Below are 17,500 nucleotides of genomic sequence, written 5' to 3'. Positions count from 1 at the left end.
ACACACACACTCACACACGCACACAAAACACAAAACACATACAAACACACACACACACACACACATACTGCTGCTGGTGTATTTAATAAAAACCTTTTTTAATTATTTATTTCTTCAAATGCTACTATTACTATGTCAGAACGCTATAAAGGACTTTTAGAAAAAGAACAACAAAATACCTCCTCTTAATGTATGTTCTCTACAAGTCTTCTGTTGTCCAGTCTTGCACTTTAAATGTCTGTATGAGCAATGTCTACGTCCATACTGTCTATGTCCATGTATGAGTACTGTCTATGTCTATACTGTCTATGTCCTTACCTAGATTAGTCTATGTCTGCATGGGAGAGCAAGAAACGCAATTTCAAATTCTTTGTATGACCAGTGCATGTAAAGAAATTGACAATAAACTTGACTTGACTTGACTTGACTTGACTAGTATGTAGTATCAGTGTGTGTGTGTTCATTATGTTCCTGTTTCAATGCATCCCCCCCCCCCCCCCCCCAACTTAACCTGAGTCTCTGCATCCCTCAAGGATGCTGGATGCTGCTAATGCCTTGTGTGTGTGTGTGTGTGTGTGTGTGTGTGTGTGTGTGTGTGTGTGTGTGTGTGTGTGTGTGTGTGTGTGTGTGTGTGTGTGTGTGTGTGTGTGTGTGTGTGTGTGTGTGTGTGTGTGTGTGTGTGTGTGTGTGTGTGTGTGTGTGTGTGTGGTCGATATTATTTTCCTAATTCAGAGTAGATGGTTGCTCCTCTGTGGCACTGAACATCAAGATGAAGATTGAGAAGGTTGGAGTGTCTATGTACAGTATGTCTGTGTATCATTTCATAACATTCTCTCTCTCTCTCTCTCTCTCTCTCTCTCTCTCTCTCTCAGACAATAATTACACTACTGCTCTCTCTCTCTCTATCTCTATCTCTATCTCTCTCTCTCTCTCTCTCTCTGTCTCCCTCTCCCTCCCTCATGAAAACCTAGTGTAAAAAAAAAAAAACAGAAGAGCTGATTTGACCTTACTACACGAGCAGAGTACTGACACCTAACACCTGACTCACAAAGTTGTTGAGGAAGTCAAAACATTAAACATTGTTCATACAATAACACACAATTTGAAAGGAAAAGGAAATCAAGCATCCCTAAGTGTTGCCGTTAGCAAAGTGGTGAAATTAGCAGCAAGTTCAACATTGTCACAAAGAACACAGGATGACCCCAGCCCAACTAATTTCAACTATAAAATATGAATGCATGAGAGGTTTAAAGTGGATAGGTCCGGGGACAACAAGGTGTCACTTCAACCCTTATGATCAAATAACATGAAACATTACATATGACCAGGGCTCTAAATTAACTTTTTTGGTAGTTTCCATTACTAGGCATTACCAGCCAAACACACACTCACCAATTGGTCGAAGTGGTTAGTAAAGTTTTATTTTCTTCCAGTCAAATTTTCAGCAGCATTTGGCTGGTTGGTGGGTGTTTATTTAGAGCCCTGTGTCAGTGTTGCCAGATTGGGCTGTTTCCCGCCCCAAATGGGCTGGTTAGGATGGCTGTGTGCGGGTAAAAATGTAATTTAGCAGAAAAACCATTGGGCAGGATTTTGTGCTTCTAGGCGGGTTTTGAGCATTTTTTGGGCTGGAAATCATGAGCCTCATCTGGCAACCCTGCCCTGTGTCTGGACGTGATAGCAGAGCTAAGGGATAAGGATGGGGGACAACGGGTCGACACAGGGTAAGCAACAACGTGAGCAAAATCTCAGCATAGAGCTGGGCAATTGTGATGCATTTATAAAAAAGAAAGAGGCAATCTCACATATAAAAAAACAAAACAAAATGAACACAATTTTCATTTGAAAAGCTTCTGCCCAAAGCTCATATTGATCATGAAAAAAAATCAACATTGATCATGTGTTGATTTGTTTATTTTGCCATATTGCCCAGCCCTATTGCACATCTATACCCATCACCACACTAGCGCTTGGAGACGGCAAAACTGGGGGTGCGTTTCTTGAAAAGCGTAGTTGTTAGCCAGTTAGCAACTTGCGTAGGTGCCAATGGGAAATGTCATTGCAAACAACAAAGTAGCTAACATACGTACAGTAGTTAGCAACTATGGTTTCGAGAAATGCACCCCAAGTTTGATAAGGTGTGTTTCTCGAAAGCGTAGTTGTTAGCCAGTTAGCAACTTGCATAGGTGCCAATGGGAAATGTCATTGCAAACAACAAAGTAGCTAACATACGTACAGTAGTTAGCAACTATGGTTTCGAGAAATGCACCCCAGGTTTGATAAGGTGTGTTTCTCGAAAGCGTAGTTGTTAGCCAGTTAGCAACTTGCGTAGGTGCCAATGGGAAATTCCATTGCAAACAACAAAGTAGCGAACATATGTAGTTAGTGACTATGGTTTCGAGAAATGCACCCCAGGGTTGACAAGGTGTGGTAGAGAAGCCTCAGGGAGTGAGGAGAGGTGAAACAAGGAAAAGGGAGGATGAGGAGGAAGGGTAGAAAAAAGAAAAGAAAAGCAGAAAAGAAAATAAATAGCTAAATAAATAATGAAATTAAACACGGTTGTCCTGTGAGAAAACAACACACACACCAACAGCTTAGCTGGCGAAACATATGCTGTCTGCTTTAATTGCCCTTCTCCCACCACACACACACACACACAAACACAAACACACACACACGCACACACACACACGCGCACACACACACACACACACACAGATGCATGCACGAATGCACGCAGACACACACACATACACACACACTTCCCCTTTTTTGCTGCTGAGTACATTATTTAGTCAATTAGATCGAGAGCTCCACTGCAGTGAAACAAATCAGGCTTCCCTCCACGGGCCGGGCATAAAGGGGTGTGTGTGTGTGTGTGTGTGTGTGTGTGTGTGTGTGCGCGTGTGTGTGTGCGTGTGTGTGTGTGTGTGTGTGTGTGCGTGCGCGCGCATGTACCTATATGTGTGTGTGTGTGCGCGCGCATGTACCTATATGTGTGTGTGTGTGCGTGTGTGTGCGCGCGCATGTACCTATATGTGTGTGTGTGTGCGTGTGTGTGTGTGTGTGTGTGCGTGTGCGTGTGCGTGTGTGTGTGTGCGCGCGCGCGTGTACCTATATGTGTGTGTGTGTGTGGTTTAAAGGGGAGGGAGAAGGTGGCAGTCAGCTGGGTCAGATCCAGACAAACGGGCCCTAAGGATGCTAGAGGTACGTACTGTATAGCACAAAGACTGACTATGCTAATACACACACAGCAAACACTTTAAAAAGAAACAAAATGGAGGTGCTTGAGCAAGCAGGGCCGCCGACAGCTTTGCCCGGGCCCGAGAGAAAGCCATTTGAAGGGCCCACCCCCCCCCCTAATCCAATACATGCAATGACGTGTTGGATTTATCAAATTAGAAATTAGTACATATGTCCCCCAAAACAATATTTTTTCTCGGTTTTAACACTTAATATGTTGTCTTTTCACTATTCTCCATCTAATGAATAGATTGAATGTTTTGAAAATGATAGCATTTTGATTTTATTCACTATTTATCAAATGTCCCAACACCGGAGTTGGGGTTTGTAAATTGGATCAAGAAACACACCTCATCAAACCTGGGGTGCATTTCTCGAAACCATAGTTGCTAACTACTGTACACAGGCGGCCCAGACATGGCGCACATGCGGCCCTTAGCTGTAAGCATTATTAGGGCTGGGACATTAATGCATTCGTTTCGATTAATTAATTACAAAAATGAATGTGATTAAAATAATTAACTCATTTTAATCGCATGCTATAATATAGCTACATAGTTCTTGATTGGAGGGCCGTATTACGCTTGATGGTGAACAGCCTGCTGAAATTGAGAAGAGTTCTCTCTTCTTTTAAAAATGAGCAATATTTTTAGATTAAGCTTATTTATTGTCATTATTTAAACTCCATGTGAAAAAAAAATACTTTTCACTGTTCTCAAGTCAGATATTTAAATGCGATTAAAAATGCGTTTAATTCGATTCATTAATTTCAAAGCTTGTAGATTAATGTGATTAAATTTTTTAAACAAGTCCCAGCCCTAAGCATTATACATTGCAGTATTGATACAGCAGTGCAACAAACTAAACTGAACTCCTTGGTGCTCATCGATGTAGGAACTTGAAAATATTGTTGCCAGATTTGTCTGACCAAAATCCGCCCAAAAGTGAAAGAAAGCGAAAGCCCATTGGGAAACTCCAACTCCCATTGTCATTGTGACACAGCACTCCACAGCACACAAGTGAACACTGCACACTGCACACAACAAAATTGCATTTATGCCTCACCCGTGCAAGGGGGCAGCCCTCAGTGGCGCCCCATGGGGAGCAGTGCGATGGGACGGTACCATGCTCAGGGTACCTCAGTCATGGAGGAGGATGGGGGAGAGCACTGGTTGATTACTCCCCCCACCAACCTGGCGCGTCGGGAGTCGAACCGGCAACCTCTGGGATGCAAGTCTGACGCCCTAACCGCTCACCCATGACATGAAGGTTATCAAAAACCGCCAAAATGCACTAAATTCCGCCCAATTTCAAACAAATTGCATTGGTTTCTATGGGCACAAAACGGCTGAAAAAAAACGCCAAATGACCAATTTTTACCGTTTTTACCCGCAGACGGCCATGCCAAGTAGTCCAATTGGGCGGGCAACCGGCCAATCTGGCAACACTGCTCGAAAACCTGTTTAAAATGGGGGAAATCGGAGGCACTCAAGAGTTTGTAAGTTTTATTATTCATTTGGCTACACGGGCTCCTTCAGGGCGTATTGCCTCAGATGCCATTGCCTAAAAGGGACACTGTGTGAGATTTTTAGTTAAGTATTCATTATGACTGGAAAAATTGCACTTTTCATACATGAAAAGGGGGATCTTCTCCATGGTCCGCCATTTTGAATTTCCAAAAATAGTCATTTTTAGCTGCAAAAAGGACTCTACTTGGATCATACTAGAAAATATTTGTTTATTACTTAGTAAACTTTCATGTAAAGATCAAATTTGGCAATAGGCAGCCCAATTTCAATAAGCAGCATATGCAGTACCTTTTTTGACCATTTCCTGCACAGTGTACCTTTAAAAAAGTAGGGGGAAAAAGTGGGCAATTGGACAATGACATCCTGCCACACAGTTCATTTCCAGTTCGTTTGCAACTGATGTCTGTCAGCCATCTTTGTATATTTGTGTAAGATATCACAGTTCAACGAAAAATAAATGATTAATTATATTTCAATTTACTTTGTCTGACTGGAGTAGGTAATGATCAGACCCTGATTTGCAGTTTATGAGCCTCGGGCACTGACAGATATCTTGGTATGTCAAAATCATTTGTCTTCAACCTAACGGATGCCTAAGTACAGTATTACTTGACTTCAACTGACGAGAATGCTGTTGCAAAAAAAAAAAAAAAAAAGAGCAGGAAGGTCTAGCCCAAGGTTGCACACAGCAATTAAAAATGTACTATCAAGTCAAGTCAAGTCAAGTTTTATTCTCAATTTCTTTACATGCACTGGTCATACAAAGAATTTGAAATTGCGTTTCTTGCTCTCCCATGCAGACATAGACTAATCTAGGTAAGGACATAGACAGTATAGACATAGACAGTACTTATACATGGACATAAGACAGTATGGACATAAGACAGTATGGACGTAGACAGTGCTCATGTATTTATGTATGCATGGTGTGTTGCCACCCCCTATCTTCCTCAAGTTTGGTCTAGCCCAGGGATGTACACAGCAATTAAGTATGTACTATGTATGCATGGTATGTCATCAGCTCCCCCTATCTTCCTGAAGCTTGGTCTAGCCCAAGGATATACACAGCAATTAAGTATGTACTATGTATGCATGGTATGTCATCGCCCCCCCTATCTTCCTCAAGCTTGGTCTAGCCCAAGGATGTACGCAGCAATTAAGTGGGTAGTAGTATATGTATAGATGCCATGTTGTCGCCCCTCCTCTCTCTTCGTCCGTGTTTTCCCGACAGACACGGAGGCAAAGCAGGCAGGCTGAGTGGGAGACCCACCCGCACACACTGCCGCCCACCCACACACACTTGCCTACTGTGCCTCCCTGAAGGTTACCGCCATCATTGTGGTGGTTATGATTGTAATTTACAATACTGACAGCTCATTGGACTGGCTATTGATTGCTTTTGTCACCCTGACCACCCACACTACCCTACACTACCCTACCCCGCCCTACCCTCCGCAGATTGATAAGGAAAGAATGCTAATGTGTCTGTATGGAGAGCGAAGGGGAAAGATGGGATGGGATGGGATGTGATGTGATGTGATGTGATGTGATGTGATGTGATGTGATGTGATGTGATGTGATGTGATGTGATGTGATGTGATGTGATGTGATGTGATGTGATGTGATGTGATGTGATGTGATGTGATGGCAGTACAGTCAGCACATGGACTGGTGGGGTGGGATATGGAGGTGCGTGTGTGCGTGCGTGCGTGCGTGCGTGCGAGGGAGGAACATAAATGGTTGGAGTGGAGTGGAGTGAAATGCAAGTCCAAGTGGATGTGTTCTGTGGAGTTGAGAGTGATTGCTTGGTAGATTAATGCGAAATGAGGCGGGCTTGCAAAGTGAGCGTCAGCACATGAGCCAGTTATGCTAGCATAAGGAGAGAGGCCATGCAATGGCAACAATCAGCACTTGGGATTATTGTGAGGTACTGCATTGTAGATGGGGCTGGTGGACAGATTGGGTGTTGGCAGGGAAGCTTACAGTGGGGGGAAAGGGGGTCAGTTGTCCCAGGCCCAGAGACAGAGGGGGCTCAGAGTTGGGTTCTTATTACATTGTATGTATTATTTGGTGGGAGGCCCTTTCGGATGACTTTGTCCTGGGCACAGCCAAAGATGTCAGCGGGCTTGGGTGTTGGTACAGAGAGGGGTGGTGGTGGTGGTGGAGGGTGGATGGTCGAGCTAATAGATGGGAGGTCGAGTCAAGTTAATTAATAAGAGTGATTGCTTGGTAGATTAATGCGAAATGAGGCGGGCTTGCAAAGTGAGCGTCAGCACATGAGCCAGTTATGCTAGCATAAGGAGAGAGGCCATGCAATGGCAACAATCAGCATTGGCAGAGACAATGAAGCCTGTGACAACATTTGAAGTGGTCTAATGACAAGCTATTTTGACCACAACAGTCAAAATGAACATGCAAATCTCTGACTCAGAGAGGTCAGCTGTGGCGGCATGAGGAACAATACCACTACACTGAGGGAAGGACCCGGCCAATATCGTCGGCAATCCACCTGGCAAATGCCCTGTATGCCTTATGGCCAATCCAGCCATGGTTGCGAAGCTGATAGATGGGAGGTCGCCTCCAGTTAATAGGTAAGAGTCGTTGGTCAGCACATGGACTTGATGAAGCAGGAGTTAGATGAATGAAAAGGTGGGTGGGTGGGTTGGTGGACGGTGTGGGTGGTGTGGGGGTTGGTGGACGATGTGGGTGTGTGTGTGGTTGTGTGGACGGTGTGGATGGGTGTGTGGACGGTGTGGGTGCGTGGACGATGTGGGTGGGTGTGTGGTTGTGTGGGTGTGTGTGTGTATGGGTGTTGTTAATGACTATGCGCACACAGGACATAGGGCATGGTAATAGTCAGCACAAGGACTTGATGAGGTAGGAAGGGGGTCTTAGATGTTTGGGAAGAAGGTTATTGAATGGGTGTGTAGGTGGTGAAGTGGTGGGTGAATGAGTGTAGCATATGCACTTCAAGTAGGTGGATGAATGGTCGGCCGGCAGTCATATTTTGGTGTGTGTTGCTATTGATTTATTTGAGTCTTTATTGGGTCAGAAGTGGACCCTGAACATTTGTGACAATTTCGAGTGGGCCCCACGTTGGAAAAGGTTGGGAACCCCTGGGGTAGACGAATTGTCGGCCGGCAGTCGGCAAGCTGGGGGGAGTGGGTGGGTTGATGGCTGATGCATCATACAATGAACATATGGCAACGCTAGCATGGCAATAGTCAGCACAGTGACTTGATGAGGAGGGGGGGGGGTCTTAGATGTTTGGGAAGGTGGTGGTTGAATGATTGTAGCATATGCACTTGAAGTAGGGAGATGAACGGTGGGTCGGCAAGCTGGTTAAGTGGGTGGGTGATCTTAAAGGGGAAGTCCACTTTTTTGAACATTAAGGCCATTTTCTGAGTGGTCTGCAATGTTTTAGAGTCCTCCTCATCATTTATATCATGTTTGCTGCAGTCTCTGTCATTTGGCTTATTTGGATGTGATCTCAAGCAGCTTTACAATGGCCGTCTATGGACACCTACAACTCTGTTCTTAAAATCACCTCCCGCCTAGAAGCACAAAATCCCGCCAAATTCTATTGATTTCTGTGGGAAAAATTTGCGCAGGTTTTTCTGCAAAATGCAATTTTTACCCGCACACGGCCATCCTAAGCAGCCCAATTGGGCGGGAAACAGCCCAATCTGGCAACACTGGTGGAGGGTGGATTGGGAAGGTGTGCAGTCGAGCAGCCAGTCGAGCAGTGGGTGGGTATTAAAGGGCAACTCCTGCCAATTTCAATGTGCTGTTGTATTGCTCACGCTACCCTCGACTTGTCAGTACCGGGTGATGCCGCATTTTTTGGCCCAGCCCTTTCTGAGATATGAGCTATTCCAATGGGGGCAACTTTTGTTTACATTTTAAAAAAAATGAGCATAGACCTACTCCAAATATTTTCACAAAAGGTATCGCTGTTTGCTAGCTGTCTGCTGATGTTGTATAACCTTTTGGATGTTTTTGGGAATAAATAAAAATGTTTTTTTGAAATGTAAACAAAAGTTGCCCCCATTAGACTAGCTCATATCTCGGAAAGGGCTGAGCCAAAAAATGCGGCGTCACCGGGTACTGACAAGTCAAAGGTAGCATGAGCAATACAACAGCACATTGAAATTGGCAGGAGTCGCCCTTTAACCAGGCAGTGGGAGAGGTGGGGTCAGTAGGTAAACGTTGACCATGCGAGTGGGTGGGTGTAGCAAAGGAGCAATGCTGGGGTGAGTTTCTCAAAAGGGAAGTTGTTAGCCTGTTAGCAACTTCGGTAGTTGCCAATGGGAAAATTCATTGAAAGCAACGAAGTAGCTAATGTAGTAAGCAACTTTGGTTTCGAGAAATTGACCCCTGTGGTTGGTGTGAGATCGTCTGGATGCAGTACTACTGCAATTTGTACACCACTCCTCTCCTACGAGAAATATGACCGTTTATTGGGCGTTACAGATGTGTCATTTGGCATATATGTAGGCCATAGCCAATCGTATCAGTTGTATAACTGTAGCTGACATAAAACAAACTACAGTCTTCTTCTTTCCACCCCTCCCCGGCTCTGTGATTAGAGTCCAAGATCTGGGACCCTCGCTGAGGGATAGAATCCATGCTGTCTTTCAGATCGGAATGATTGTGCAAAGCAGCATGGGATTTATGGCTCTTTGACGGGATCCGGATCTTAGTGGCTCGTTCCTTTCAAAGAGCCGTTCTAAAAACTGGCTCTTTTGGCTCTTTTAAAAGTTATTTATTCAGTGTTTAGAATGTAATATTTTGACTCCACCTCAAGGTAATTTTGTCCAAACAACAACTGATTATTCTCCTGCTTCTAAAGACCGTTTTTGCCACTCTTTAAGGCAAAGTGTTTTTTCCCAAACTTAATTACTCTGGTCGAGGTCACGTGCTTAAAATTAATGAAAAATGAACGAAATAACAGTCGAGTGGCTCCCCCAGCTGTGGATCCAGTTCCCATCGTTCACTTCAGGGAGCCGTTCAAAAGAACCGGCTCGTTCGTGAACGACACACCTCTAGTGCAAAGCAGCATGGGATTTCCCAGGCAAGAAGGATGTAGGTGTGGGCGGCTGACTAGCTGTGTAGGTGGTCTGATTAATTGTCTTGGGTGTGGGTGTGTGGATTGGGGAAGGTGGGTGGGTGTAAAGAGGGCTTGGCATCATTGGTAGTAGGTGTGTGGTTGGGTGAAGTAGAGAGGGATGACTGGGGGGGGGGGGGGGGGGTCTGATTAATTGTTTGGTATGTGTGTGTTTCAATAGGGGAAGGTGGGTGGGTGTAAAGAGGGCTTGGTGCCATTGGTGGGTGTGTGGTTGGGTGAAGTAGATCGGGATGACTGGCTGTGTGGGTGTGGGGGTGGTCTGATTAATTGTTTGGGATGTGGGTGTGTGGATTGGGGAAGGTGGGTGGGTGTAAAGAGGGCTTGGTGCCATTGGTGGGTGTGTGGTTGGGTGAAGTAGATCGGGATGACTGGCTGTGTGTGTGGGGGGGTGGTCTGATTAATTGTTTGGTATGTGTGTGTGTGGAGAGGGGAAGGTGGGTGGGTGTAAAGAGGGCTTGGTGCCATCCATAGGTGGGTGGTTAGGTGAAGTAGGGAAGGTTGGCTGGCTGTGTGGATGCAGGTGGGGTGAGAGGAGGGGGTAGTCTAATTAATTCTTTGGGGTGGTGTGTGGAGAAGGCAAGTTGGGTGGGTGTTGAGATGGCTTGGTATCATTGGTAGGTGGGTGGCTGGGTGATGTAGGGAGGGGTATGCTGCCCCAGGCCCAGACAGAGAGGGGGGGGCAAAGCATTGGGCCCCATTTCATTGTATGTATTGGGTTGGGGGCCCTTTCAGATGACTTTGCCCCGGGTGGAACGAAAGCTGTCAGTGGCCCTGTGCGTGGGTGTTAACTGGAGGAAGAGGCGGTGGCTGCTAGATTAACGAGCTCAGTACTGAGGCGCCATCAATCCTAGGCGCTAACGGCTGCATGCTCGGCTGCCTTCCCCCTCTCCTCTCCTCTCCTCTCCCCGATCGTGTTTGCTCAGACAGACACCCAGATGAGCAGCAACTCCAATCACCAATGTCCAATCTCCTACTCCCCAGGGGTGCCGACAGGGTGGTGGGGGGACAAAGGGGTCAGTTGTCCCGGGCCCAAGGCCCATTACATTGCATGCAGGCCTCCATCAATCCTAGGCGTTAACGGCTGCATGCTCGGCTGCCTTCCCCCTCTCCTCTCCTCTCCCCGATCGTGTTTGCTCAGACAGACACCCAGATGAGCAGCAACTCCAATCACCAATGTCCAATCTCCTACTCCCCAGGCAGAGAGAGTAGAGAGAGAGGTTCCATTGGCCCATTGTCTCCGGGTTCTACTATTGCAAGGCGGAGGGGGGGAAATCCCCCTTTAGGCAGACCTAGGCAGACCTAAGGTCTGTTCTATTCAATGCTAGGAGTATTATGACACGCCCCTTTAGGCAGACCGGAACCTGGTCACGTTAGGTGCCCATAGCAACCTATTACACTGGCATCTCTCTATATACTTAAAGAATCTCTGGTGAGGGGGGCTTCCAGATGTCTTTGTCCTGGGCCCAGCAAAAATGTTGTCAGCGGCCTTGTTTCCTCCTACAATTTCAGCACCACTGACCACTGCCTGCTGCACTTCCCCTCCCCTCCCCTCTCCTCTCCGTCCACCCCCTCTTCTCCACCTTGTCCTCTTCCTCCCTTCCTCTTTTGTTCTTATCATTCCGCCATCTTCTGTTCTTTGCCTCTTTTCCCCTCTTTGCCTCTTCCTGTCTTAACCTCTTCCACACCTCTCCATCTTCCTCATTGCCCCCTCTCCTCCTCTTCCCCTCATCCTTTTTTCCCCTGCTCTTCCACTCTTCACTTGTTCACCATGCCCACCTCTTTCCCCCCATCCTGTCCTCTGTCCTGAGGTGTGTCGTTCACGAACGAGCCGGTTCTTTTGAACGGCTCCCTGAAGTGAACGATGGGAACCGGATCATAGCTGGGGGAGCCACTCGACCGTTATTTCGTTCATTTTTCATTAATTTTAAGCATGTGATCTCGACCAAAGTAATTTAATTTGGAAAAAAAACACAATTGTTTGCCTTAAAGAGTGGCAAAAAAACCGTCTTTAGAAGCAGGAGAATAAACAGTTGATGTTTGGACAAAATAGCCTTGAGGTGGAGTCAAAATATTACATTCTAAACACTGAAAAAAATAATTAAAAAGAGCCAAAAGAGCCAGTTTTTTTAACGGCTCTTTGAAAGGAACGAGCCACTAAGATCCGGATCCCGTTAAAGAGCCATAAATCGCATCTCTACTGTCCTCCCTTCCTCTTTTCTCCTTAACATTTCGCCATCTTCTGTTCTTTCTCTATCCCCCTTTTTGCCTCTTCCTGTCGTAGCATCTTCCCCATGCCCGCCTCTTCCCTCTCCATCCTGTCCGCCATTACATGCACCGCCTTGCTCTGCCTGCACTGCACTGCATTCAGTGTTGCCAGATTGGGCTGTTCCCCGCCCAATTGGGCTGCTTAGGATGGGCCGTGTGTGGGTAAAAATGGCATTAAGCATAATTTTTGCCATAGAAATCAATGGAATTGGGCGGGATTTTGTGCTTCTAGGCGGGTTTTGGGCATGTTTTGGGGCTGGAAATCATCAGCCTCATCTGGCAACCCACTGAATTGCCTTCCTTCTTCTTTCCCCAGGAGCCCGCTCAAGGCTGAGGGCAGTAAATTATCCATAGGGGATCGATTGGGGCTCGTGTACATGCTCCCGAGTGCACAAACACACATACCCAGTGTTGCCAGGTTGGGCGGGTGCCTGCCCAATTGGGCTACTTTGGATGAGCATCTGTGGGTTAAAAAATTGGAAAAAATTGCCATTTGGCGTTTTTTTTTTTTTTCAGCCGTTTTGGGCCCATAGAAGTCAATGTAATTTCTTGAATTTGGGCGGAATTTAGCACATTTTGGCGGTTTTTGAGAAGCTTTTGGGCGGGATTTGGTCAGACACATCTGGCAACACTGCACTCACTGCACACCACCCACTGGGGACAGGAGAGTGGAAGAGTGGTCCTGTCTGTACACTGTATGGACACTCAATAGGTGTCCAGGCTGGGCCAGGCAATCATGCATGTGTGCACTGCAGGCACACACTGACAGGGCAGTCATGGGTGAGCGGTTAGGGCGTCAGACTTGCATCCCAGAGGTTGCCGGTTCGACTCCCGACCCGCCAGGTTGGTGGGGGGAGTAATCAACCAGTGCTCTCCCCCATCCTCCTCCATGACTGAGGTACCCTGAGCATGGTACCGTCCCACCGCACTGCTCCCCATGGGGCGCCACTGAGGGCTGCCCCCTTGCACGGGTGAGGCATAAATGCAATTTCGTTGTGTGCAGTGTTCACTTGTGTGCTGTGGAGTGCTGTGTCACAATGACAATGGGAGTTGGAGTTTCCCAATGGGGCTTTCAAAGAAGAGGACATCGATGGTTTTGTTCCAAAAACACTTTGTATTGACTTGTTTTGACCAGCGCTATTCAATGTATAGACTGCTGCAAGATCATGATTCTTCATGAACTATTGTTGAATCAATGTTAAATATTTTCTATTGTTGCAACACTGTGGAATAGCTTCTCATTTGTACGACAATGTAGTGAACTACTGTAATAGAAACACAAGAACAGCTATTATTATTACATCATACGTGCTATTGTTACACCACTGTTCCATATCAGTTATTGGTCCGCCAGTGTTCTACAGCATTATGACATCACCATTCTATTCATATGACATTGTTCAAACATGGCGTTGCTTCCATATGCAGTATTGTATGCAGTACTGATTATGGCATGTAGATGCTATTCAATACATATAGACTCTTGCAGGACCATGAGTCTATATCTTATCAACTATTGTTGAATCCATGCTAAATAGTGTCAGTGGTTACTTCCCTGTGAGATAGCTCCTCATTTCCATGGCAACACAGTGAAACTACTGCAATATATCCAAAGGACAACAGCTACTAGTATTACATATGTGCAATAATTGTTACAACACTGCTCTACCGTGTATCAGCTATTGCTACACAAAGTGTTCTAAACAATCGTGACATAACAATTCTAGTCGTATAGTATCATTAAGAAATGCTGTTGCATCAATTTTGCTTATTTATTTATTTATTTGTTTGTTTGTATATTTATTTACTGCAGTACTTGTTTATGCCTCCGGGTGATGCAATATAACTGGGCCTTTTAACATGCAACAGTCAGCAGCTCCCATGATGCATTGCAAACCATAATAAACATCCTCCAGCATCCTCTTTAAATCTCAATGCCTTTCCCATATAGGAATCAAGCAATACCAGCTGCCTCTGTGTATAATTGACATGAGCAATGCAGAGGAAACAACACTGGTAGCCCAGCAGCAAAAACAGAAGAGAGGGAGAGGGCAATACAGAGAGAAATGAAGAGTTTATTTGCAAAACGGTGTATCTCCATTTTGTAGAATGGGAATGGGAAATTGTCATTTCTTGTATTGGGCATTCCATTGCATTGCATTGTTGCAGAAGTATGTTCTAAAATATTTGAATGGCAGGATTTCACATATAGGTGATAGGACCACTGAACAGTCATTTTCAATCATAAAATGCAATAGTCAAAAAATGGTGCAAACACTGTTTTTCAAATAAACTCTTCAAATACAGACAGAGATATGGGTAGATTGCATAGATTTACAATGAGTGGACTCCTATGGGGAAACCCGCTACCCGGAAAATGTAGCAAAAAAATGAAAATAAAAAATAAAACTTAACTCTACATTTAGAACAAGATAAGTCATTTTTAGTTACCTTTCTGTTCCACTTCTAGTTTAGGCATGGGAGGGAAAAAATGACACAGGGGAGAAGGGTAGAAGAAAGAGGAAAAGAAGAGAGAGATAAGGGACAAGAGAGAGAGAGAGAGAGAGAGAGAGATGGAAGGAAGAGAGGAAAGAATGAGATTTAGGAAAAAGGGATGCGGAGAGGAGGGATTATGAGGTGAAAGGGAAAAACAAGGGAGAGAGAGAGAAATAATAAATTAGTATTACAGCACTTTGCAGAAGAAAAGAAAAATCACGTTCGTCTTAACAGGTTAACACAGAGACTTTATCCCAGCACACTGTGGACAAAGAGTTACGATCATAACAATTGACATAACAAAATTCATCATTCAACAAACTGGTTAGTGAGCAAACTGGAAATAGAAAGAGATAGAAAGCAACAGATCCAGACACATGATTCCTTTTTCACCTGTGAATTCAATAATTGCATCATCTAGCTGGTTATCAACCCACATAATGTCAGGACTTATCTCATGCTTTGAGGAAAACCAGAGGTCCATAAATTGGGCGAAACAAGCTTGTGGCAACACTTTTGCACTTTCTCTCTTTCTGAATCCAAGATGGCTTCCTCTGATAGCAACAACATCAATATAATAACAGCATAATAATAACAAGGTGAGCCGTGACACAGCACAGCCCTGTCAAAACCAGAGCTTTCTATGCGTCATCCCTATCATGCATTGAGACATAACAAAAACAAATGGGCACAGAGCACTCATCTCTCATCTCTCCTCTTCCTGGGGCCTGGGAGAGAGGGAAGGGAAGGGAACAGGAGGAGGAGGAGGGAAGAGAGGAAACAAGAGGAGGAGGAGGGAAGGGAAGGGAACAGGAGGAGGAGGAGGGAAGGAAGGGAACAGGAGGAGGAGGAGGGAAGAGAGGAAACAAGAGGAGGAGGAGGGAAGGGAAGGGAACAGGAGGAGGAGGAGGGAAGAGAGGAAACAAGAGGAGGAGGAGGGAAGAGAGGAAACAAGAGGAGGAGAGAGGGAAGGGAAGGGAACAGGAGGAGGAGGAGGGAAGAGAGGAAACAAGAGGAGGAGGAGGGAAGGGAAGGGAACAGGAGGAGGAGGAGGGAAGGAAGCAAAAATAGCAATACACATTAACAACAAGTTTCAGAGAGAGAGAGACAGAGAGAGAGAGAGAGAGAGAGAGAGAGAGAGAGAGACAGTGAGAGAGAGAGAGAGAGAGAGACAGTGAGAGAGATTGATTTGACTTGTAGGCTTAATTTCTTAATTTCTGTCCTCCATTTTCTATTCTTTTTAATAGCAGCAGCAGGTCTCAAAGAGAAGCATATGGAACACCACGGTTGGACGATTTGTTCAAAGAAAACGAACAAAGAGGGCAAAAAATATACGGGTACTTTCAGTATAATAATAAAGACAGTGAGACTGTCAGTGTCAATAAAAAAAAATCCAACTGCAGAAAAAGAAAAAGACATCACTCGAAATCATACTTTTCAGATGTCAGAACAGAGGATTCATGAAAATAGGTCAGTACAAAAGGCCTGGATATGAGATGATTGATCCCAAAAGTGCAGATTAAACATGTACGGTAGGTAACATACAGGACTGCACTGGTTCCCAAACTTTTTCAGCGGGGGACCCCATTTTGGACTTTGGAATATTTTTGCGACCCCCCCCATCCACCGTAGTTTTAGCCTATCAATAGTAGCAGACAAACTATTTATGGAAAATCTATCAATACTAATGGTCATTAAAGGGGTATGCCACTATTTTGGGGCTTAATACAGTTAAAATCGTTGGCTGGGGTTTATAAAGGTGGTAAAGTGTCTTATTTTTCATGTTAAGCGTTGCCTTGCTTTAAGACAAGTTAAAAGAGGGAATATGTCGGTAAGCTAGTGAAAGTCAATGGATCCGTGTAGCATGCTACAATGCTACACGGATCCATTGCCTTTCACTAGCTTAGCGACATATTCCTTTAATATTGCTAGATTTTTTCATTAATAGTTTGTCCGCTAATATTGCTAGAAATCTACAGGATAGCTAATACACCTATTAACCATACAAGTGAATACAATTCCATTTTGTCCGTGACCCCCCCTTCAGTACCCCCCCCCCCACACACACTGCATTACATGGAGAAAGTGATACTAGGTCCATAAAGGTTTCAGAGGAGGATTCTGCTTCTGATAGATATTTTTTCTAAAATTTCTTGAGATGAATTCTACTCGTAAAAATCAAATATCTCCATCCCTGATTTACTGGCAAAAGGCCCGAGGTCATTCAGCCCCGTTGCATTGCAAATCATTTACTGCAACTCAAGTGCATGCGTGCGTGCCTGCGTGCGTGTGTGCGTGCCTGCGTGCGTGTGTGCGTGCTTGCGTGCGTGCGTGCGTGCGTGCGTGCGTGCGTGCTGCAATGGGTTGGCCAGTGCTAGTTACAGCATAAGCAGGATAATGGTAGTTGGAGGAAAGCATTAGTGTGCCAGGCAGTGCCATGTCAAAACACGCCCTCAAGACAAACCCTGCTCCTCCCTCCTTTGTTGTGCCAAGCATACACACACACACACACACACACGCTCACACACGCGCGCGCATGCACGCGTACGCGCACATGCACGCGTACGCGCACGCGTACTCACACACACACACGCGCTCACACGCTCACACACGCACATGCTCGCACGCACACACACACACACACATGCTCACCTTCAACCCCCTATCTGCTTCCAATTCAGGCATCAACAATGTTACTTCTGCTGAAAATCAGACACACACACCCCCACACACACAGACATACACCTCTATTCGCCAACCCTCCCCTGTCACTGCTTGTCAAAAACGGGCCCGCCTCAAACTGTCAAGGTCACTACTACTGACTAATGCTCAAGCAGCCCAC

The 17,500-nt window shown here is 45.5% G+C and overlaps 1 protein-coding gene across 1 annotated transcript in view; it reads right to left on the bottom strand.

Moving 5' to 3' along the window:
• adgrl2b.1 (adhesion G protein-coupled receptor L2b, tandem duplicate 1) overlaps positions 1 to 17,500 on the bottom strand; it is a 251,901-nt gene that overhangs the window by 50,249 nt on the left and 184,152 nt on the right. Inside the window, exon 4 of the mRNA XM_063186931.1 lies at positions 14,614 to 14,628. Coding sequence (XP_063043001.1) covers positions 14,614 to 14,628 — 15 coding nt within the window. The remainder of the gene's footprint in view (positions 1 to 14,613; positions 14,629 to 17,500) is intronic.

The sequence above is a fragment of the Engraulis encrasicolus genome, chromosome 21 (assembly GCF_034702125.1).
Source record: "Engraulis encrasicolus isolate BLACKSEA-1 chromosome 21, IST_EnEncr_1.0, whole genome shotgun sequence".
NCBI classification, from domain to species: domain Eukaryota; kingdom Metazoa; phylum Chordata; class Actinopteri; order Clupeiformes; family Engraulidae; genus Engraulis; species Engraulis encrasicolus.
The sequence above is the reverse complement of the archived record's forward strand: the minus strand, read 5'-3'. Positions and strand labels throughout refer to the sequence as shown.